This window comes from Haliotis rufescens, unplaced genomic scaffold (genome assembly GCF_023055435.1).
Source record: "Haliotis rufescens isolate VD_foot unplaced genomic scaffold, xgHalRufe1.0.p SCAF_5, whole genome shotgun sequence".
NCBI lineage: Eukaryota > Metazoa > Mollusca > Gastropoda > Lepetellida > Haliotidae > Haliotis > Haliotis rufescens.
The window spans coordinates 35,516,492-35,540,583 of record NW_025964223.1 but is presented as its reverse complement, the minus strand read 5'-3'; the positions used below and the strand labels follow the sequence as shown (position 1 = coordinate 35,540,583).

General features: G+C 39.7%; 1 protein-coding gene across 4 annotated transcripts in view; it reads right to left on the bottom strand.

Annotated features, from left to right (window-relative positions):
• LOC124114718 (unconventional myosin-VI-like) overlaps positions 1 to 24,092 on the bottom strand; it is a 163,744-nt gene that overhangs the window by 116,705 nt on the left and 22,947 nt on the right. For all 4 annotated transcript variants that reach the window (XM_046475424.2, XM_046475426.2, XM_046475423.2 and 1 more), the window contains exons 2-4: positions 4,135 to 4,285; positions 3,867 to 3,936; positions 1,851 to 1,924 (exon numbers count right to left, since the gene is read on the bottom strand). In XM_046475424.2, the coding sequence (XP_046331380.1) occupies positions 1,851 to 1,924; positions 3,867 to 3,936; positions 4,135 to 4,251 (261 nt within the window). In that variant the 5' untranslated portion in view covers positions 4,252 to 4,285. The remainder of the gene's footprint in view (positions 1 to 1,850; positions 1,925 to 3,866; positions 3,937 to 4,134; positions 4,286 to 24,092) is intronic.

The following is a 24,092-nucleotide window of genomic DNA, read 5'->3' as shown; positions in this document are numbered from 1 at the left end:
AACTCCAAACTTCTCACTTCTAAAGGAAATGCATTTTGAGAGAATTTAGGAGCATGGTTAAAGTGCAAAGGTCAAACAAAGTCCAAATCTAAACAAGTGCAAAAGTGAGCACGGCTCACTAATACCCCCGACCCGCCTAGTGTGTCAGTAGTTACAAATTAAATAGCTAGGATAGGGTTAGCCTTTAGGGTTTGAAAAATTCATTAAAAAAAATGGAAAATTAATAAAAACAATTTGTTTCTCTTGACTGCACCCCTCCATATGACACAGATTATATGTACTAAGTTTGAGATGAATCCACTGAATAGTTTAAGAGAAATCGCGCAGACAAGGTTTTCGGACGGACGTTAGGGTTTGAAAAATTCATAAAAAAATGACTTTCGCTCGTCACGCCGAAGACCCGGGTTCAAATCCCGACATGGGTACAATGTGTGAAGCCCATTTCTGGTGGCCCCCGCCGTGATATTGCTGGAATATTGCTAAAACCAAACTCACTCACTCATAAAAAAATGGAAAATTAATAATAACAATTTTTTTCTTTTGACTGCACCCCTCCATATGACACAGATTATATGTACTAAGTTTGAGATGAATCCCCTGAATAGTTTAAGAGAAATTGCGCGGACAAAGTTTTCGGACGGACGGAGGGACGACAGACGGACGGACGGACGGACGGACGGAATCTTGGTATAACTATATACCCCCGACATTTTGTTGGGGGTATAAATATCATGAAATGGAACATCATGTGTTTAGAAACACTGTTGACATGACTGACTACACAAGTATTTGTCACAGAGTGACGAAATATCCCCCGCCATATACACCATAGTACCAAATATGAAGACAATCCAGCGATTAGTTCTTGAGATATTGTGGCAACACCGTTTTCCAACTCCAAAAACAGATTTGCCTGCTGTGACCTTGAAAATGGGGTCAAGGTCACCAAATCTGACAGGTGTATGCGGTGTCTGTATATACACTATAGTTCCAAATATGAAGACAATCCAGTGTTTAGTTCTTGAGATATCGCGGCAAAACCGTTTTCCAACTCCAAAAGCAGATTTGCCTGCTGTGACCTTGAAAATGGGGGCAAGGTCACCAAAACCGACTGGTGTCTGCGGAGTCTGTATATACACCATAGTTCCAAATATGAAGACAATCCAGTGTTTAGTTCTTGAGATATCACGGCAACACCGTTTTCCAACTCTAAAAGCAGATTTGTCTGCTGTGACCTTGAAAATGGGATCAAGGTCACCAAAACTGACTGGTGTCTGCGGAGTCTGTATATACACCATAGTTCCAAATATGAAGACAATCCAGTGTTTAGTTCTTGAGATATCGCGGCAACACCGTTTTCCAACTCTAAAAGCAGATTTGTCTGCTGTGACCTTCAAAATGGGATCAAGGTCACCAAAACCGACTGGTGTCTGCGGAGTCTGTATATACACCATAGTTCCAAATATGAAGACAATCCAGTGTTTAGTTCTTGAGATATCGCGGCAACAAACAGGTGGGACGTACGGACGGACGGACGGACGGACGGACGGACGGACAGACGGTCGTGAATACTTTATCCCCCGCTTCGCGCTTTCGCGCGGCGGGGGATAACAAGTACCAAATTCCATTACATTTTGACAGAAAATGGCTGAGAAATGAAGTTTTTCAATATGGTCTGCTTGGCCTCCAGAACAAATTGGGGTGTCACTTTTTCAGTTTAAATAGGTGAGCTGAAAGTAAGTTTTCTTAATTATTTGAGTGTTGTCCCATACACACCGACATATGAAGTGGGGTGTACCACACTAGTTTCATTGATGACAACAGGAAGTTGCATACTAAGAAATACGTACATAGATCTGATTCTTCATGTATCGTATCCTGATGTTATTTAGGAGAGTGGCCTCATTCAAGTACATCAATGCACCTGTAACAGAAAGTGTTATGGCTAGCATCATATATTATACCATATAATACACACTTGCTTAAAGGGGCAGGAACTACCGCACTCTAGTGGACGGAGCTTATACGAGGGATCTGACAGGTCAATGATAACACACACATTTCATTGGTTAATGCATAAATGGGTGACGTCATGAAAACATTTGGTACTAGAATCTTGGCTATGAATTAATTTATGATGTAGATCGATTCGCTTTGCAGCGGAAACAAATTTTTAATAAACAACGGAACAAAGATACAGTTGACCTGGTTCTTTTATGACGGTGCAGATCTAGTAGTATTTCTTTTATTAGATCGGAGCGCAATTTTCAACAGCGGCAGCAAAATTGCGACACGAAAACTTTATATTTATTTTACGTCGGAATGGAGATAAACATATTAAATTACGGGCAGCCTCACAGACTTCGAAACGATGTTCAGATAAATATTTGTTCACATTGATTCTGTCATGTGCTTGAAAATTGATTTCAACATTAATTTCATCAAGCGTATTCAGGTCGCTGGCTGCACAGATCATCCTCTCTTGTAAACTACTTCGGCATAAACACATGTTTTGTCGCGAAGCTCAAAGCAACAATGTTTCTCTCAGAAGCATTTTTTTCTCCATCCATGACGAGCATCTGCCATAATGTCAATGCCTCGACAATCTTCCTGCTCAGTTGAATTCAACAATGTAATACACACAGCCTCATTCACAGCGTCATCACAAGATTCCTTCCAAATACCCACCACATGATAAGGGTTACGACCTTGGGATGAATTCATAAATTAATTTGCATTTTTAGAAAAGAATTTTTTTTTGTGAATATTTTTATTAAAAAATATCCTGTACATGGTACTTTTGGATTGCACTGCGAATTTCTTGTATTACTTTCTAAAACCTTTTGTTTTCCCCTTTCTGACCACTTTATCTCCTAGGAACCACGCCCCATGAGCGCATTGAATTGCTGCTTTCAACTGTCAAGAACTTTGCTTGTCTTCAATATGAGCAACAAAACATTTATATTTAAATTATATTTATAAAAATATATTTAATTTCAACACAATGGCAAAAGTCCACTGCAGAAAAAAGACTAAAACAAACTAAATTCATAATTATTATCATCTTCACAAGTCAGCTCAATAACAATATTTTGAAATTTCCTTTCAATATGTTTACATCTTAAGGGAAAGAAAATAGTGCCATGTCACTGTAGCTCACCTACATATCAAGTCAACAGTTTCAAAGACAATGACAGCCACTGAACAAGGTTGCTTTCAAACTTGATATTCAAAACAATTCTGCATAAAAACAAGAAGGACTGAGGGCTAAAATTTGACACTAACATCTAATGAACTATACAAAATATTATGGTATCACTATGATCAATTCAAGAAACTTATGAGGCAAAGTTCAGCCCCAAGTCTTGGAATTTCAGAGAAGCCAACAGAGGTAAATACTCATTTGAGAGAATTTAAGAGCAAGGTTCTAATTTACAACATTGTAAAATAGGCAACACGTGTGTTTGATTGACAAATGTTTTGAATTTAATCATGTTAATCAATTTATGGTTCTACAAATCCTTTTGAAGTCTTAGATTTTGGAGCCCTGTGGTTTCTTTAGCAAAAAGTCATTACATAACATATTTTTTTCAAACAGATTCTTTGTTTTGTTTGATGCTATCAGTACTCTTATGGTGAGAGATATCCCTTTGAAGTTAAAGATCAGCCATCAGCCCTTAAGAAGTAAAAGAGTAACAACAGATAGATGGCTGAAAAGATAGATGGATGAAATGACAGATGGATGAATAGACAGATGATGGATAACACACCATGCAATAAGCTAACATGGACCTTAGGGCCTGGTGAGCTAAAAATTAAACTTCCATCAACTGTGTCCTTCTTATCAGTGCTTTTGGATTACTTACAGTTATCCTCACAGTCTTTGTTGTCATATTCCTCAGCAGGAAATGTACGATCATAGATAGCATTGATTGTCTGTGAAGAGAGATACATTGGTTTAAACATCAACTTTTCTTCACCAACTGTTCAGTACAACATTGTATAAGCTTGAAATTACAACCTGTAAACATGGTAAATCATGTCAATCTTGACATGGTTATATGTGATACAACATGTGAGACAAAATGATTTGACAAAAGACAATTGGTGTGATGCCTTGCATGCCAAACTTACAGTTCCTGGGGCATCAAATGGCTCAATGGAGATGGAGTCAGATCCAATGTCAGTGATACGTCCCAGCTTGAAGCCATCCGTAGGGTGGGGGACCCACACCTTCTTACCCCCGTCCATTATGCCTCCTTACGTCAATCTGTAAGTGCTCCCACTAGAAATAAACAAAGGCAAATACCTTGTTCACATTGCTGTCTCGCCTCACTCTTGTGTTCACACCACACACCTGATTCATAAACAAAAAACAACCTAAAACCTTGCAACAGAATTAGCATTTATTTTGCCCTACTTATCATGCTAAACAACCCACCTCTTCATCATGTTCATTCCAAATAAAAATCAAAACTTTTGACATGATTGAGCTAAATTATTTTTACGTTCGACCGAAGCAAATTAATCAAACACATTCAGATACTCGAATTATTATTCCCATACTCATGATACTGTACATGCAGAACTTGTGGAAAGTGTCAAAATCAGGGGTCAGAAACGGTCATATGTGCCGGACATGTCCGATTGGGAGTCTCAAATGTCCGGTTTAAAATATTGCTTACCAGACATTTTAAAAAAAACAAACGGGGTCCAAATAATTGATGAGCATTATCATATCCCTTCAGCAAATTCAGGTGAATAAACAGGTATAACGAACTTGGTCAATAAAAGTATGAAATGTGATATAAAACAACACTAGACATGATGATTTACCATCTAAAATGTATTTCCTGCTCTCAAAGGCATTGTTTTATGTGCAGAGATTAAGATTACCGTGTGTATGTTCTCGTAAACTAAGCCGGAAATAGCAATCAGCTGTGCAGCGTTTCCTCCCAATCTACTGGTGATTCAGTTAAAACATATCCAATGATACAACTTCAAAGCATTTTGAATTATAAGAACCATAAGCGTAGCACTTTGGTACAGATGGTATGCAGGATATTTTTTTTATGTATGGATCAATTCTGACCAGTCACCGTAGGGACTTCCCACGCTACATGTATTTCGATTGCGAAAATGTTATGTTGACATTTAATAGTCAAACTGCCTCAAATATGACTTTTAGTGAGTCATGGTATGGCAATTATGATATATGTATCCATTCTCTTGCAACTAAAGTTCGTTTCAAGGCGTCAATAGCGGTCACTTCGCATAATATTTGTAAACATTGTTATAATTATTGAATGAAATTTTGAATATAATTAATAAAATATATTGCAAACATTAGTCCAGATAAACAATGTATTTTTTTTTTATTACCAGATATTATAATAAAAGGATCAAATTGCGTACTTCAGTTCGGATTTGTTGACTGGTATTTCTGGTGTTACATGATCGCAGTGATCAGCTGATAATGTTTTTTGAGATGGTGGAAAACAATCTCATTAAAATCAGACCTCACTTCTCGCTACCGCTAAACAAAGATCTGAGGACATCCCATTAGGGGTCACGTCAGAACGACCTTTCATCCGACCAATCAGAGCATCCCTTACTAGATTATGAAAGTGACAGTCTGAATGTGATTTCTAATCATGCAACCTCGAAAACTTTAACTCCGAACAATAGTTACGGGTTCAACGACTGAATCCATACAATCTAGACCATCTATTAGCCATTCCAGAATGTTCTTTTGTTCAGGTTTCAAATTTGTAATCGAGAATTTGTCAAAATATGTTTCGAAGCGTAGTCGCCAATTTGAAATTAGTGCCGTAAAGCACAAGAAAGCTGCCTTCTGATTGGTCATTCCATTGGTCGGTCAAAGTTCGCGCAAGGTCGGTCTGACGTGACCCGTAATGGGATGTCCTCAGATCTTTGTTTAGTGGTAGTGAGAACTAAGATCTGATTTTAATGAGATTGGGCGGAAAACATCGTGTCATTGGAAAACTTAAATTTAAAACATTAAAAATGTTTGTAAATTTTGGGAGCCAAGCATTACAGCGCGCTATAAACAAGTTAGCGCTATATTGAAGGGCGCAATAACGAGGGAACAGTGTACATAACAACTTGTAATGTGTGGGAAAAGTCGTACTAAAATACACAATTTGAAGGGGGCGTAGCCAAAATACAAATGTACAATTGGGATTTTAAATTTTCCGGACCCCTGGTCAAAATACAAGTGTCCACTGGGCTGTCACCATGGTCACAGATATAAACAAGTATTTGTCACAGAGTGACGAAATATCCCCCGCCTGTACACCATAGTACCAAATATGAAGACAATCCAGCGATTAGTTCTTGAGATATTGTGGCAACACCGTTTTCCAACTCCAAAAACAGATTTGTCTGCTGTGACCTTGAAAATGGGGTCAAGGTCACCAAATCTGACAGGTGTATGCGGTGTCTGTATATACACTATAGTTCCAAATATGAAGACAATCCAGCGATTAGTTCTTGAGATATCGCGGCAACACCGTTTTCTAACTCCAAAAGCAGATTTGCCTGCTGTGACCTTGACAATGGGGTCAAGGTCACCAAAACCGACTGGTGTCTGCGGAGTCTGTATATACACCATAGTTCCAAATATGAAGACAATCCAGTGTTTAGTTCTTGAGATATCGCGGCAACACCGTTTTCCAACTCTAAAAGCAGATTTGTCTGCTGTGACCTTCAAAATGGGATCAAGGTCACCAAAACCGACTGGTGTCTGCGGAGTCTGTATATACACCATAGTTCCAAATATGAAGACAATCCAGTGTTTAGTTCTTGAGATATCGCGGCAACAAACAGGTGGGACGTACGGACGTACGTACGGACGGTCGTGAATACTATATCCCCCGCTTCGCGCTTTCGCGCGGCGGGGGATAATAAGTACATAACAATTTCTGTACACATATTACCTACATTGTTTCACAAAAATGAATTTGAAAACAACTCTAAGCAAAACTGTTAAATAGTTTGATCACTGAAGACCTATCAAATTGTGTAAAATCCTAGATATTTCTTATATTTGTATACTTATAATGCATTACTACTTAATGCATCTACTGCTTGTTCTTTACAGAAAGAAAGGGCTGTGTGAGGTCTTGCTGAAGAAGAAGTTGTTTCAACTAGCTGAGAGGACAACCATACACAGCTCCCATGTGACCACGGAAGTGATGATGTCACAGATCAGCACATTACTGCTAAAAAACGGAAATCTGAAGGCAGCTTTGCCCCGTCTAGAATGAGAGGACTTGCTGCTGTTGTGTTGTGAGGAAGTCCCTGGTAAAGAGGAGTCACAAGAACGGCAGACGTGGAGCATGTGTCCAAGCTGGGCGTGTGTGAGGGCGCCTGTAGAGATGCTTGTAAAGGCTCTTGTATGGACACCGGTCAAGTGCCTGTGACATGACAGGGGATGCGGCTGGAAAAGCACGTGAAGAGACGCTATAGAAGCTGGGGGAGCCGAGACCGTTGCCGAAGCTGAAGGCTCCGGGAACTGAGGCAGGGACTGCTGAAGTAACTGTAGAGAGTCAGTGTGGTGTTAGCTGAGGCGGCGTCTGTTGGGAGACAGGAAGCTCTAAGCCCAGGGCACTTGTAGTGTAGACTGTATAGGCACCGTGGAGTAATGGAACGTCTTCTGCTGTAGAGGTGCAGAGTGATCCATAGGTGCCATGCTGGGCATCACCGCAGAGGCCACAGTTGAGTAGACGGACGGGGTTGTGGTCAGCATCAGTGCCAAGGTGGAGATGATGGAGGTGGTAGATGACAGGGCTTTCGACGAAACCGCAGTGTCAAAATTGACTGGCAATGACAGGCAAGCTGGCTCAGAAACGTCTGACATTTTTTGCTTGTGTTTACGGGCCTGCTGGGTCTTTCTTTAACGAGACACTTGAAGCTATTTGCCGAAAGCTGTGGGGGAAAGCAGGAGACAGTCTTTACATTTTGTAGACTGAGAGCACAAACACTTACAATTAAGGCACATGGGATGGGGATCCCACGCCAATTTATTACGTCAGCACTCGTGTTAAGATGGCATGTTATCTGCAATGAAGCAGAGTGTAATCACAATGTGTCCCCGCCCGATTATGTATGCTGTAATCTTCATGTGTTTATGTGAACACATGAAACAACGCCACTTTAATAAACAATATAATAGCAAGAATACATCAATAATGAAGTGCCAGGCAACACAAAAGAATACAGAATGCCAGCCATGAGAACGTGTGGCCACATACAATACCATATTTTCTTGAGTATAGTGTGCACGCAAGTATAATGCGCACCCCGCTTAAGCGGATTCAGTATTTTGGAGAAAAAAATAATTCTGTATATTATGCACAGAAAGAAATTACACCCTACCCCTTCAGCGAATTCCGGTCAACGAAACTTGGTCATTACAAGTTTGAAACTTGAGACATGAAAAATCACCAGACATGTTGATTTACCATTTAAATTGTATATTTTGTTCTGCTAGGCATTGTTTTCCATGCAAGGATTAAGATTACCACGTGTATTTTCTCGTAAACTAAGCTGGAAACAGCAATCAGCTGTAGGCCTACACACATTTTCTTGGAATCTACCGGTGATTCAGTTAAAACTTACCCAATTATATAACTTTAAAGGATTTTGATGTGATTTATCAGGCATAATATATTCCAATATCATATTATTTTAGTTGCAGTTTCTACTAAATATATTTAAAATAATAATAACCATAAGCGTGGCAGTTTGGTGCAGTTGATCGCTATTGCCGGCGATTTATTTTTTCACATGGAACAATTGACAAGCCACCGTCAAGGCTCCTGAGCATGTGATCTACATGTTGACATAGAATAGTCAAACTACAACAAATATGACTTTTGACAAGTCAAAGTATGGCATTTTTGATATATTTATCCATTCTCTGTCAACTAAAGTTTGTTTCAAGGCGCCAATAGTGGTAATCTGACTGTGGTTGCTGTTAATAACAGTGAGTTGTGCGATTAAAACAATATTAAAAGGAATTTTAAATAACATAAGTCCAGACATACAATGAACACTTTTTATAACCAGACAGTGTAATTACAAGATTACATTGTGTACTCCAGTACGGATTAGTTGACATGTTATTTCCGGTGTTACGTGCTCACGGTTATGTCTTGGGGGGAAAAAACTCATGGTGTGTATAACATTGTATAATGTGCACCTCCTTCTACACAGTGATTTTGTCTTGTGGAAAAAGTGCACACCATACTCACGAAAATACAGTATTCAAAATGGCTACTTGAAACAACAAGACACCCGAGATTACTGTGGTGAAAAATGTACCACCACATGTCAAATAATTATGCTATGGCGTAAATCATATGAAATATATGAAAATACAAACCAGAGGCACAATATTGTCACAAGATATATCACTAAAGATATCAAACACACAAGTATTCAATGTGTGAGAGAGTTCAAAACACAGGTCTTGCTTCTGAGAGTGAAGGCAGTAATGTGCTGATCCATGATGTCATCACTATTGTGGTCACGTGGGAGCTGTGTGATGGGGTTGTCCTCTAAGCAAGTTGAAACAACTTCTTTCTGTCAGAAACAAGCAGTAGATGCATTAAGGATTAATGCAGGATAAGTTAAAAAATTCAATAATTTGATTTGTTTCTTGTTTATCACAATATCTATTCTATACAGTGAGTGAGTGAATATGGTTTTACGCCGCTTTTAGCAATATTCCAGCAATATCACGGCGGGGGACACCAGAAATGTTATTCTATACAGATTATGAATAGTAGAATCTTCCTGTCTGAACAGTGCTTGGCGGTAGACCACAACATCCTCCCTCAACTTCAGGCACTGCATCTTTCCATTGACATGGAATATTAACAAGATGGTGATGAGAGTTGTTGGCACTGATGTTGAGACAGTGTTGCACGGCAATATCGTAAGGCCTCATGAATGTCTACGTTAGAGTGTGGCAAAATCACACAAGAAGTGACACCATTCCTCATATATAGTGGAACCAGTTTGTCCATACGCCACTAAGCAAGAAACTTCCCCTACCACTGCAGTACCAGACGACATTAACAATGTTTACAACAACAACAATAACAAAAATCTGCATAAAATGATCCGCTGTTAAATTTCTGCATGCGGATGGTAAACATCACCAACCAACAATGCAATTGCACAAAACTGTGCTCCACTTACTGGACAGTTTCAATACATGACTATGTAGGTCACTGAGCTACACTTACTGGACAGTGTCAATACGTGACTATGTAGGTCACTGTGATCCACTTACTGGACAGTGTCAATACGTGACTATGTAGGTCACTGAGCTACACTTACCGGAAAAGTGTCAATACGTGACTATGTAGGTCACTGAGCTACACTTACTGGACAGTGTCAATACGTGACTTTGTAGGTCACTGATCTACACTTACTGGACAGTGTCAATACGTGACTATGTAGGTCACTGAGCTACACTTACTGGACAGTTTCAATATGTGATTATGTAGGTCACTGTGCTCCACTGACTGGACAGTGTCAATACGTGACTATGTAGGTCACTGTGCTCCACTTACTGGACAGTTTCAATACGTGACTATGTAGGTCACTGAGCTACACTTACTGGACAGTTTCAATATGTGACTATGTAGGTCACTGTGCTCCACTTACTGGACAGTGTCAATACTTGACTATGTAGGTCACTGAGCTACACTTACTGGACAGTGTCAATATGTGACTATGTAGGTCACTGTGCTCCATTTACTGGACAATGTCAATTCGTTTGTCTATTGGGCAAAAAGTGTCTATTAGGAATTTGACACTACTTTGACAGGTTTTTTAAACAATAAGGTGTGGAAGGCCTGCGACCTCCAATGTGATAACTTGCTTGCCTTTGACAGGTACATGGATTCACATGGCAAAAATTACATATAGAAAATGTGGAAGTGCCAGATAATTGTTATTTATATTGAACAACAAAAGTTCCTGTGACATTGAATAAGATTTAATGCAAAGTTATGTTTTTTACCAAATCTGAAACAATTTTGGTAAAAAGACTCCTGTAAGTGTTCAAATGGTTTAATTTGCCATACTGACTTCAGAAAATGTGTGTTTTCATAAAAACATGAACATGCCAAAATGTCAATTTACAAATCAATTAAGTCCTGTGGGATGGCTGTCCATATCTGCTGGAGCATGTTTTGAAGTTCCTGGAGTGTCTGTGGAACACATGGTTGACGTCGAAGGCGCCAATCCATCTCATCCCACATGTGCTCGATTGGTGAGAGATCAGGGGAGCAAGCTGGCCATGGAGGGACATTCACATTGTTTTGTTGAAGAGAATCCTGAACAAGTCGAGCAATATGAGGCCGGGCGTTGTCATGTTGAAAGGTAATGCCTGGGCCATGACGACGCAAAAACGGTAGAACAACTGGGCTGATGATCTCATTGCGGTAGCGGTGTCCATTTAGATTTCCCTCTACCACTATCAAACGGGTCCTCTGTCTTGCTGTAATCCCACCCCGTACTGTAACGCTGCCGCCTCCGAACTGATCTTCTTCCATGACACAATGATTGACGTAACGTACAATCAGAGTTGCCCACTCACTGTGATCCACTCTAATCAATACCCCCCATTCTTCTCCATTCGTGTAATCTCTGCCTTCACCCTGTCCTGTAAAGCATTAGGTACAAGCCTTGCTTTCATGGACCTGAGAGAAACTCCTTCTTTGACAGACAGGTGAGCTTTAATACCTTTAATTGTACCAATTTCTTCTGAGAAAACATCACAGTACTTCACAAGTATCTCTTCCAACTTTTCCTTACTTGAATCTTCGCTACACCTGTGTAAGTTCTCAAAGGTACTGTGGACTCAACCAAGTGACATCCATTCAAGTGTTCCTTGTACACTTATTCAGTAATGATGGAATTTCACGAACCAGTATCCAGTTCCATTGTTAGGTCAGTACCATTATTGTTGACTGTGACCCACATAACCCCAGAACTTCCGGGCATGGCAAACATCAGATTCAAACACTCTGATAGATCATCATCAAACAAATAATTATCATTGTCAGTTGTGTCAATGGCATTAACGCGAGAATTTGGTTTCTTACCGCCATTGTTTACATTTACATTTCCAGTTGACCTTGAACTTGATACTGGGTCATGACCCAAACTCTTTATTCGACAAACTGCCTGCACATGGCCTCGTTTGCTACAGAACAAACACACTGTATCCTTAAACCTGCAATTGTTGGCAAGGTGAAATGAGTTACAGCAACGATAACAGAATTAGTGTTTCCAGTCCTAGGTTTGCTGTTGAAGGAAAACACTTCGGTGAGCCGTGTCTCTTGTTGCCGCCTCGGCTAAGCTCATCACAGTCCTTGGCCGCTAATTCTATAGAATTTGCAATTGCCAATGCCTGGTCAACAGGTCATTTTCTGCTAACAATTTCCTTTGAATTGGAATAGTTCTCAAACCAAGCACAAGTTGGTCCCGCAGCCTCTCATTTAAAGTAACGCCAAACTCACAGTTTCGCGAAAGTCCCTTCAATGCAACCAAACATTTCGCAACTGTTTCAATTTCACTTTGCATCCGTTTGTGAAATCTGCATCTTTCTGCAATGACTAGTGGTCTGGGCATGTAGTGATTTTGTAGATGTGTCACTAAGTAATCCAATCTGTGGTCTTGCAGTCTCGCAGGCAAAAGTAAAGATTTTAGCACTCTATATGTTCTGCCGCCGAACACGGAAAGAAATCCAGGCACTCGTCGTTCGTTCAGAATTTTGTTTGCGTCAAAGAACAGAATCACTCTTTCTGCATACGACGACCATTCTTCCTTATTTACATCAAACTGTCAAACTTCACCGATGATGCCCGCCATTGTGACGATCACTAGCAGTCCCATTATCATTTGCAAAAAAAACAACACTACTGAATAAAACGATGTGTATCAGCAAAGGCCAACTGTAAAATTCAACCTTGCATGTAATATTTCCGTACTTTGAAGTTTTTATCCTCGTCGCCACTGTAGTGTATTTGTAAGACTGTACATCATGCTCAGGTACTTGTACAACCTGCTGGGAGGAACATTAAGCAACAAGACGTCTGAACTGAACGATGATTTATTCGTAACTGACCACAGGTACATAGTCATGACGTCACTCCCAATGCTGGGGCATGTGAGGTATGACGTAGTAGTTTGTGCACATTGGCGCTCACAATATGTAAACAAACCTAACACAACATTGGCGACAATCCCTGTACATCTGAGGCAACGACGTACGGTTTATGAAGATATTTGTCGAAGGCCAGGGATGCTTCTTGCAGTCATTGTTGCTGGCTGGAATCGATTTTGTAGGTGTGTTGTTCGAATCCAGTTGTCTTGTTGATTATTGGTTACGCATGGCCTGCCACTCCGAGGATGGTCTCTGACTGCATTCGTCTGTTGCCAATGTTGCCATAAACACCAAATGGTGTTTCTGTGGACATTAAATTGTCTTGCAACATCATGTCGACTCGATCCTGCTTTAAGCACACCAATGGCTCTCAGACACTCATTTTCGGACAGGTGTGGCATTTCGTAAAGTTGAATAATTGCGTTCTTGTTTTTCTGAGTGGTTGTTGTCAGCATATGGAATCCCATTAACGCACATGTTTTTATACCCATTCTTGGATAGTGAAATGCATGGGGCTTGCATAAAAGTCAACTTTTGCATGGAATGCATGCTTTTCTGTAGCAGTTGCGTTTTTGTGACTTGATTCCATACATGTACTACAATATTGAAAACCAAACTTTACTTGTTTGAAAAATACACTAAAATATTGGTGTCAAAGGAACTTTTGTTATTGAGTATATTATGATTGATCATGTTGATAGGGGGGAGCTAACTGTGGTCAGTTTACTAAAATTATTCCCATATTGGGAAATTTGTATCCAGACAATTCCATGAAAAACACAAGTGTCCGGATAAGAGAGATTTCACTGTATAAAAGTGCATCTTTATGAAAGCATGTTCTCCAAAATGAGATAAACAAATGGCTAGAGGTGACAAACAAATGTATCTGAAGACCTTGCCATCTTTCCTTCTTCATAAACAATTCATCCATGTCTCCTCATAGTTAACAGCAGCAGAAGTTAAGTGATAAAGTATCTTAACAATTGCTTTGATATGTAAATGATGCTAAACATGCTCTTCAGTGTCATGACCTTTAAAGCTAGATTTCATGTTTAGCTAAACTGCAATCAGCTAACACAACGACAGCCATCACTGATAAACTGAAACTTCAATGCAGAGGTCATGGCACACTGCTTTAGCCGCCCTATCAATTGAGTTTCACATGTGTAGACAGACTGGTTGTATGGTGGATATGATGTTTTCATTGAAGAATGTTAAAGGGCAAGTCAACTCGACATAACAACTCTGCAGATTGTAATATTGCTTTATTAGTAACAATATTGATGATATCTTCAGTTATTTACTCAGGAGTTTAATCACAGACAGGCAGTCATCATGTCAAATAGGACCATGGGCAGCAGATATGGGCAGTATATGGTATCCAAACAGGATGTTGGTAATAAAAATATAGTTACAGACATTAATTGTTATTTCAGTTATTCACAATGTCAAAATAAAAGGTTGTTTCACACACTCAACAATGTGTGCAATGTTGATGTTTTTGTAGGGTCAACAAAAATAGCCACACCTTTACACCATTTGATAGGTGTTGTGGCTGAACTCTTCCTGACAGTCAACACAGGCATGTTTAAGACAAAATGAATAATATTGCTTTCAATTTACTTCCAATGTCTGTCCACAGTAAATGCACGCAGTTCAAGCCTTATTCCGCTTGTGTTGAACAAGCACAGAGGCACTATATCCCTCTGACAAATGTCATGCATTTCAGGGTTTAAATAAAACTAAAACTAAACAACTAACAAAATATTAAGAATTTTAAGAATTTAAGACCAAATTTGACATGTCAAACAATTGCCTAAAAATATAGAAATGCATGTAATTCTTATTCAGTTACCCATAAGGTCACTATTCACTTACCAATAAATCCCATAGACTTTTCATAAATTTATCACAAATAGAAACAAAAATATCAGAATGTTATATCAACACAGACACATTTAGCAGTGTTTACAAGAAAAAATAATACTCGTTCAAATGTTTCACTATTGTTCATGTTGTTTTGCCTCATATGCGGTTACCTGCCGTACTTACTGAATTCATAAAGTCGATTGAAACCCTGTGGAACTTGGTAGACTATTCAGGTCATGAATCTCCCCTTCACTATTGTGACAATTTTTCTGACACATTTTATGAATTTAGGGGTTTCGTTACAAATAAAACTGAACAACGAACAAACTGGGAATATGTGTCAAATATACCGTACATCGCTTTGTATAAGGCAAGTTTTTCGTACCTAGAATGAGGGGGTTAAGAAGGGGGGTTATCTTATACACGGAGTCGAAGAGCTCATGTTTTTTTCCAGTTGCTTCACTTTCAGCTTCCACTGGCGATGTCAACCGGCATTCAATAGCCAGCCCAGCATTTGACAATAAAATTTCGCATTTCATCCTAAATAACTGTTCCAATAACTATTTCCAAACATAAACATGATTTGCAGCTGTTTTCCTTGATTAAAGTTGAATATTTTCAACAAATAAAGTTGAAATGACCCCCCACCTCGATCCAGATTGTCAAGCCAGCTGACACGGTAAAACAATCAACATCCGTGAGTAGAGAGCCGGAAGTACTGGTAAGCATTTGCATATAGCACATATGATAACCAGTGAAGCTGAACTCAATTCCAGTGTTTTTACAGTTTTACAGTTGGTGACAACTGTTGCTGACAGTGTGTATAAGTGAGTGTTGAATAAACACGTTATGGTCCCAAACCAGGTAACTGACCCAACATTTCTCTCAGCCCATGTCAAAATAGCTGCAATGGAAATTCTAAAATAAACATTTCTTAAACTCCTAATATCAAATGGCACTAGTTCAGTATGCGCTTTATATATAGACATGCAATGTTTGGCAAGGAAATATTTAACAGTTTATTTGTTATACTACTTAAGTAAACCAATCCTATATTAAAACTTAAATCCAACTTGTTGTCATGGAAACATAAACAATAAAAATTTCTAAAAGTGCTATATATCAAAAGGCACCAGTTCAGTATGTGCCTGGTAGAGATGCAAAGTTTTGTAAGAAAGTATTTAACGGTTTTTGAGTTACACTCTGGAAACGAACACCACCCCTGTAGAACCTAAATCCAACTTATTGCCATGGAAACGTGAAAAATAAAAATGTCTAAAATTCCTAAATAGCAAGAGGCATCAGTCCAGTAAGTGTCTGGTAAACATGCACAGTTTTTGTTGGAAAGTATTGAATGGGTTTTGAGTTAACTTGTTGCCATGGAAACGTAAAAAATCTTTTTTTATAAAATTCCTAAATAGCAAAAGGCACCAGTTCAGTATGTGCCTGGTAGACATGCAAAGTTTTGTAAGAAATTATTTAACGGTTTTTGAGTTACGCTCTGGAAATGAACAGCGCCCTTATAGAACCTAAGTCCAACTTGTTGCCATGGAAACACATGCACAAGCACACGCACACGCACACGCACACGCACACGCACGGGCGGAACCCATTTCTATATCCCCCGCCAAGTCCAACTTGTTGCAATGGAAACATAAAACATAAAAATTTATAAAATTCCTAAATAGCAAAAGGCACCAATTCAGTATGTCCCCAGTAGACATGCAAAGTTTTGTAAGAAATTATTTAAAGGTTTTTGAGTTACGCTCCGGAAACGAACACCACCCTTATCATGCTTACTAAGTCCAACTTGTTTCCATGGAAACGTAAAAAATAAAAATTTATAAAATTCCAAAATAGCAAAAGGCACCAGTTCAGTATGTGCCTAGTAGACATGCAAAGTTTTGTGAGAAAGTATTGAATGGTTTTTTAGTTACGCCCCGGAAACGAACACCACCCTTATAGAACCTAAGTCCAACTTGTTGCAATGGAAACATAAAAAATAAAAATTTATAAAACTCCTAAACATGCTAAATAGCAAAAGGCACCAGTTCAGTATGTGTCTGGTAAACATGCAAAGTTTTGTAAGAAATTATTTAACGGTTTTTGAGTTACGCTCCGGAAACGAACAGCGCCCCTATAGAACCTAAGTCCAACTTGTTGCCATGGAAACACATGCACAAGCACACGCACACGCACACGCACGCACGCACGCACGCACGCACGCACACGCACATGCACACGCACAGACGGAACCCATTTCTATATCCCCTGCCAACTTCGTTGGGGCGGGGGATAATTAGAAATGCAAAAATTTCCCTGCAATTACCAATAAACCCCCATGTCCTCATAGACTTTAAACAGACCTAATTCAAATAGACCAAGGCCACCATGGAATTATAATCACAAGATAGATGATAGATGCTGCAACCATGTCTGCATACCGTCTAAAATAGGTATGAGTTGAAGACAAGCATGCAGGGCCAATCAATTCCATTAAAATCAGATCTTCTACTGTGAAATGAATCCTCTTGTTGAGTATCTGAGGTCACCAAAAAGGAAGTAACCTCAGGTGAACTCTCTTCAGCCAGTTACCATCCAAGTTTCTGAATTCTCACAATGAAGCATTCAGACACACATATCTAGTATGTGTATCTTGAAAACAATTGCATGTAATATTAACTACCAAATGACTTTATCGCACATATCTAAACCTTGGGCTAATTACTGCTGTAACTCAATCACTCCTTGTAAATAAATCACCCCCGGGGTCAGCACTGTGCCTGGGGCACAAAATCCCTTGCTGGGGGGCCACAAGCATCATCCCTCCTTTGTTCCATTGTCAATAGTCAACCACTCTCTCTTCTAGTACACACGTTTCGCAGTATCTAATCTTGTTTGTTTTCTTTGTTCACAATCGCATTCGTTTTGCCGCTTTAAACTTAAAATACCATCCATTTCAGCACTTGTTATATCAGATTTATTTTCTCCACTCTCGAACTTCACCCCAGGGAAATTAACCAATTGTTGACTACCACCTTCATCAACTCGACTTTCCATGATGCCTCCCAAGAAGAGATCAGCCATCAACCACAAACTCGTGAGTAGTAGGAAAGGACAGCTAGGTGTTAAACCCAGGGAGTACGTATAGTACAGGAAGCGACAGGTGATGGTGAGTTTTTGAATTATGGGAATATCGAGGGTTGCACATCCACCATGTCCCCGCTTCCTCCAAACTATGCAATTAACATGCAATCTGCACAGCTTACTAACTCGGGTAGCCAAGTAAACCAACAACTAGAAAAAATACTTCAGTTGCTGGAACATTCAGCGCCCGGCCCGGTCAGTGCAAACCAACAGGTAAGGTTTTTTTTCACGTTTATCCGCCATTTCGCCCAACATAGGGAGAACCTCTAAAGCTCATAATGATGCCAGTGACACTGCTTGGTCAGCCAATCAGAAATAATAGAAGGGGATTCCGTATCCTTTCGTTTGGATGGAATAGACAAACATGGTGAGGGAAAATCTCTGGCATGGGGAGTCCGTCGATGTAGGCACCCTACTACCAAACACTGAGGAAAGCCACATGGATGGTATGATAACCAAGGCATATCATTCCTCAGGTAAGATAGTTTTAAACCCATAAAGCAGCAACCAAAGTGCTTGTCCCTGGCAAGCTGGACTTCAGCTTTCCACATTTTCATGGATATATAAATGTTAGCAGGGACTCCGAGGTACGCACAACGCAGGGGTTACTATCCTTCATGGAAACCATTACTGCAGCGGCGGCGCTCAGATTCGAAGGTGATGCCTGGTCAACCTACGACCAACAATTATGACACAGAATGTCAAGGGACCCCTCATGCCGCTGGGACAACATTGAAAGCGAACTGTGGGTGAAGTACATGGTCACAAAGCTGGTACGGCAGACGGGGCACAATGACACATGGAGACATCGCCAGTAAGGTGTCCTGGGATTTTAATGAATTTGGTTGTGGCATGGACAACTGTAAGTACGCTCACAAATGTGGTAAGTAAAAATGGCAGAAAGTTCCAAGGCTCTAGGACCTGATTTCAAGGGAATGGGCCAAAACCAAACTTTCCCTGACAGCAAACCAGTCACCAGGAAAGTTGAAATTCAATGGCCCATTCCCCCTTGGATCTCAATGAAATGGCACCCTGGTTATATCAATATGCTGAGGTCAATTATAGTGACGCAAGTTACTTGTGGGTAGGTTTTAGTTTTGGCTTCAAGCTTGAGTTCCAGGGTAGCCACACAAGCTGTCTTGCACGAAACTTGCGATCAGCCATGCACCAAGACACGGCAGGCTACCTCAAACAAAAGCTAAAAAAGGAAGCTGACCATGGCAGGATGACGGGTCCCTTCTCAAGGACATCCCCTGGAGAAACTCCAAGTATCCCCAAAAGGTCTGGTGACAAAGAAGCAGCCAGGCCATGTTCAACATTCGGGTAAGCATGCTGATGATTTCCGTCTTATTCACCATTTATTCTAACGCAGGGGCAAGTCTATAAATGACTTTATAAACCAGCTCCGTGGTGTATGCCAGATTTGATGAAGCTATTCATATAGGTTCAAGGAAAGGGAGCATTACGAGCAAAATTTTACATTAAGTCCGCCGGTCCGCCCATTCAATTTCGAGCTACTAGGCATAAGATTTGAATGCGAGATCTATTTTGATAAATGCTTACCATATTTTCTTGAGTATAGTTGCGCACTTTTTTTACACAGCTGTGTAGAATGGGATGCCCATTATACATAAAATAATGAGTTTCGATGGTTTTTTCCCCATGGAAAGATATTACCGTGAGCACGTAACACTGGAAATACCATGTCAACAAATCCATACAGTCTGGCTATAAAAAGTGTTCTTTGTATATCTGAACTTATGTATGTAACTTATTTCATTAATTTTATTCAAAATTCCTTTTAATATTGTTTTAATTAATTTCGGCGAAATCTTGTGTGAAGCAATCAGAAGATCGCACAACTCACCATTATTAACAGCAACCACGGTCAGATTACCGCTATTGACGCCTTAAAACGAACATTAGTTGACAGAGAATGGATACATATATCATAAATGCCATACTGTGACTCGTTAAAAGTCATATTTGTTATAGTTTGATGATTTGACATAGTTCTCGCAATCACACGATCACGTGCGCGGGAGCCTGGACGGTGACTGGTCAAACTGGTTCCAAATGAAAGATAATATCCAGCAATAGCGATCAGCTGCTTCGCTTAGGGGTATTATTATTTAAAATATGTTTAGTGAAAGCTGCATCTAAATTAACAAATATTGGGATATATTATTCCTGATAAAAAAAATAGTTTCACATACAATTATTTCCGATCCTTGCATTAAAATCCTGTAATGTAATGTAAATTCCTGTAGTGGAATGGAAGGTGCCATTTTGAAACTAGTGTTGTAAAGCTTTTGAAAGCTGTTTTTAGAATGGCTAATGTTGACTTTCTGTAAGGATTGTCAATAATTTCAATGGTCTGTCAAAGTTCACGAAAAATTGTGACCTGACCTGTAATGGTTGTCCTATACAACAACTGTGGCACTAAATATGGTTTACATTTTAACTTCAATCTGTTCATGACCACAGGAAATTAGTCCCACAGTTTCACGGGAGCCGTAAATTTCAAATTGAAGCTCATCTAAGATAAAAAAAATTACAATTGGATATGCACTACAGACTGAAAACTGTTGTGCTAATCATGCTAATACACATGAACCTACAGACAGCAATACAACTGTTGGACTCAGCAGTTCAATATTCAGAACGAAATAGTTTTACGGCATTCCAAAGAACAGCTGAATACTCTCCTAGTCTGCAACATAAGTGAACAATACAGCTATGGATCAGGTATTGACAACATGGTTATACAGTTATAGCTGATCACAATCAGACCTACAGGTAGGTCAATATTCTGTTCTAAAGGGTCTATCGCCACTTCCCTAGCATATTATAGTGTCATTTTGTTGTCTTGGTAAATGGTCACATATCACAAGTATTTATTCTCATATCTACAAATGACTATCTCCAACAAACCAAAATGTCTGTGTTGTCAGTTTAGGCTTTAAAGACTAGAAGTTCCTTTTTATCAATATTAATGCAACCCGCCTTCACACCTTTACACACTTACAGGATTTGGTGTGATACAAGGGCTGGTCAAAATGTTCTAAGCCTGACTAACTTTCAACTTTGGGCCATAATGTAGTGTCAATGTAGTACACTGTTGAGTAGTTCATTGCAAGTCTGTTGAGGCCGTTTGTATACTAGTGACAAATGGACACAGAAATGAGGGAAAGAGCAGTCATCAGGGTTTTGACTTCAGAGAAAAGTATTCCCAAAGAAATTCATGACTGCATGACTGCATGTCACACGTGTATGGGGATAAGTGTCCTTGCTATTCCACTGCTAAACATTGTGCATGATATAACCCTAGGTCTGTACATCCCTCAACTTCCATCAAGATCAAGAAGATAGACAAATTTATACTGCTAGATAGACATATTACCATTGCTGAACTTGAGGGAGACACAGTTCTAAGTCATGGATCCATTGAAACTTTTTTCATGAACATTTAGATGAATAAGATATCTGCTCGTTTGGTGCCCAAGTTTCTAAATTCTGATCTTAAAGAAAAAAGAACCGACATTGACAGAGAAAGGTTAGAGCCAATTGAAGAGGATTTTGTCTAATTCAAAAAGAGATTAGTAACGGGTGATGAAACATGGGTCTACCACAATGATCCCAAGTCAAAATGTCAGTCCATTGAAAGGCACCATTCCACTTCTCCAGCACCAAAGAAATTCAAATCCTCCAGATCAGTGAAGGAATTGTATTCTGGGATGCAAAGGGTGTGATCCCTGTTGATTACTTAGAAAGTCAAAAGACAGTTACCGGTGCCTACTATGCTGATTTGCTTCATTGCCTGAGTGATTCTATCAAAGAAAAGTGGTGAGGAATGCTGACTTCTGGAGTTCTACTACTTCATGACAAAGCCTCTTCTTACACCTCTCAACTTGCAAAGGCTGCTGTTTGAAGAACCTCCATACTTGTCAGACCTGGCACCAAGTGACCCACCTGTTTCCTAAACTGAAAGAACACCTTCGTGGAAACCGCTATGACGACAACGATGACCTCAAAGCTGCCTTGAATGTGTTTTTCAGGGTGGCTTCAGAAAACTTCTTCCTGCCTGGAATTTTCTCTATCGATATGAAAAGTTGATGAAAAGCATGGAGATTATGTTGAAAAATAAAAATTAAAAACAATTTCACAATTGTTGGTTTGTCTTTTAGGATTAGAACCTTTTGACAAGCCCGTTGTATAGATCCAATTCAAGGAGTACAGTGATGACCGACAGGAATTCCTGGAATCACTGCAACTGTAAGTGACTGAGCTACATCACTGCAACTGTAAGTGACTGAGCTACATCACTTAAACTGTAAGTGACTGAGATACATCACCCAAACTGTAAGTGACTGAGCTACATCACTGCAACTGTAAGTGACTGAGCTACATCACTTAAACTGTAAGTGACTGAGATACATCACCCAAACTGTAAGTGACTGAGATACATCACTGCAACTGTAAGTGACTGAGATACATCACCCAAACTGTAAGTGACTGAGCTACATCACTGCAACTGTAAGTGACTGAGCTACATCACTGCAATTGTAAGTGACTGAGATACATCACTGCAACTGTAAGTGACTGACATACATCACTGCAACTGTAAGTGACTGAGCTACATCACCTAAACTGTAAGTGACTGAGATACAACCCTGCAACTGTAAGTGGCTGAGCTACATCACCCAAACTGTAAGTGACTGAGATACATCACTGCAACTGTAAGTGACTGAGATACATCACCCAAACTGTAAGTGACTGAGCTACATCACTGCAACTGTAAGTGACTGAGCTACATCACTGCAATTGTAAGTGACTGAGATACATCACTGCAACTGTAAGTGACTGACATACATCACTGCAACTGTAAGTGACTGAGCTACATCACCTAAACTGTAAGTGACTGAGATACAACCCTGCAACTGTAAGTGGCTGAGCTACATCACCCAAACTGTAAGTGACTGAGCTACATCACCGCAACTGTAAATGACTGAGCTAAATCACTGTAACTGTAAATGACTGAGATACATCACCCAAACTGTAAGTGACTGAGCTACATCACCTAAACTGTAAGTGACTGAGCTACATCACTGCAACTGTAAGTGACTGAGATACATCACCCAAACTGTAAGTGACTGAGCTAAATCAACTAAACTGTAAGTGACTGAGCTACATCACTGCAACTGTAAGTGACTGAGCTACATCAACTAAACTGTAAGTGACTGAGCTACAACACTGCAACTGTAAGTGACTGAGATACATCGACTAAACTGTAAGTGACTGAGCTACATCACCTAAACTGTAAGTGACTGAGCTACATCACCTAAACTGTAAGTGACTGAGCTACATCACCGCAACTGTAAGTGACTGAGCTACATCAACTAAACTGTAAGTGACTGAGCTACATCACCTAAACTGTAAGTGACTGAGCTACATCACTGCAACTGTAAGTGACTGAGATACATCACCCAAACTGTAAGTGACTGAGCTAAATCAACTAAACTGTAAGTGACTGAGCTACATCACCCAAACTGTAAGTGACTGAGCTACATCACCGCAACTGTAAATGACTGAGCTAAATCACTGTAACTGTAAATGACTGAGATACATCACCCAAACTGTAAGTGACTGAGCTACATCACCCAAACTGTAAGTGACTGAGCTACATCACTGCAACTGTAAGTGACTGAGATACATCACTGCAACTGTAAGTGACTGAGATACATCACCTAAACTGTAAGTGACTGAGATACATCACCTAAACTGTAAGTGACTGAGATACATCACCTAAACTGTAAGTGACTGAGATACATCACTGTAACTGTAAGTGACTGAGAAACATCACCAA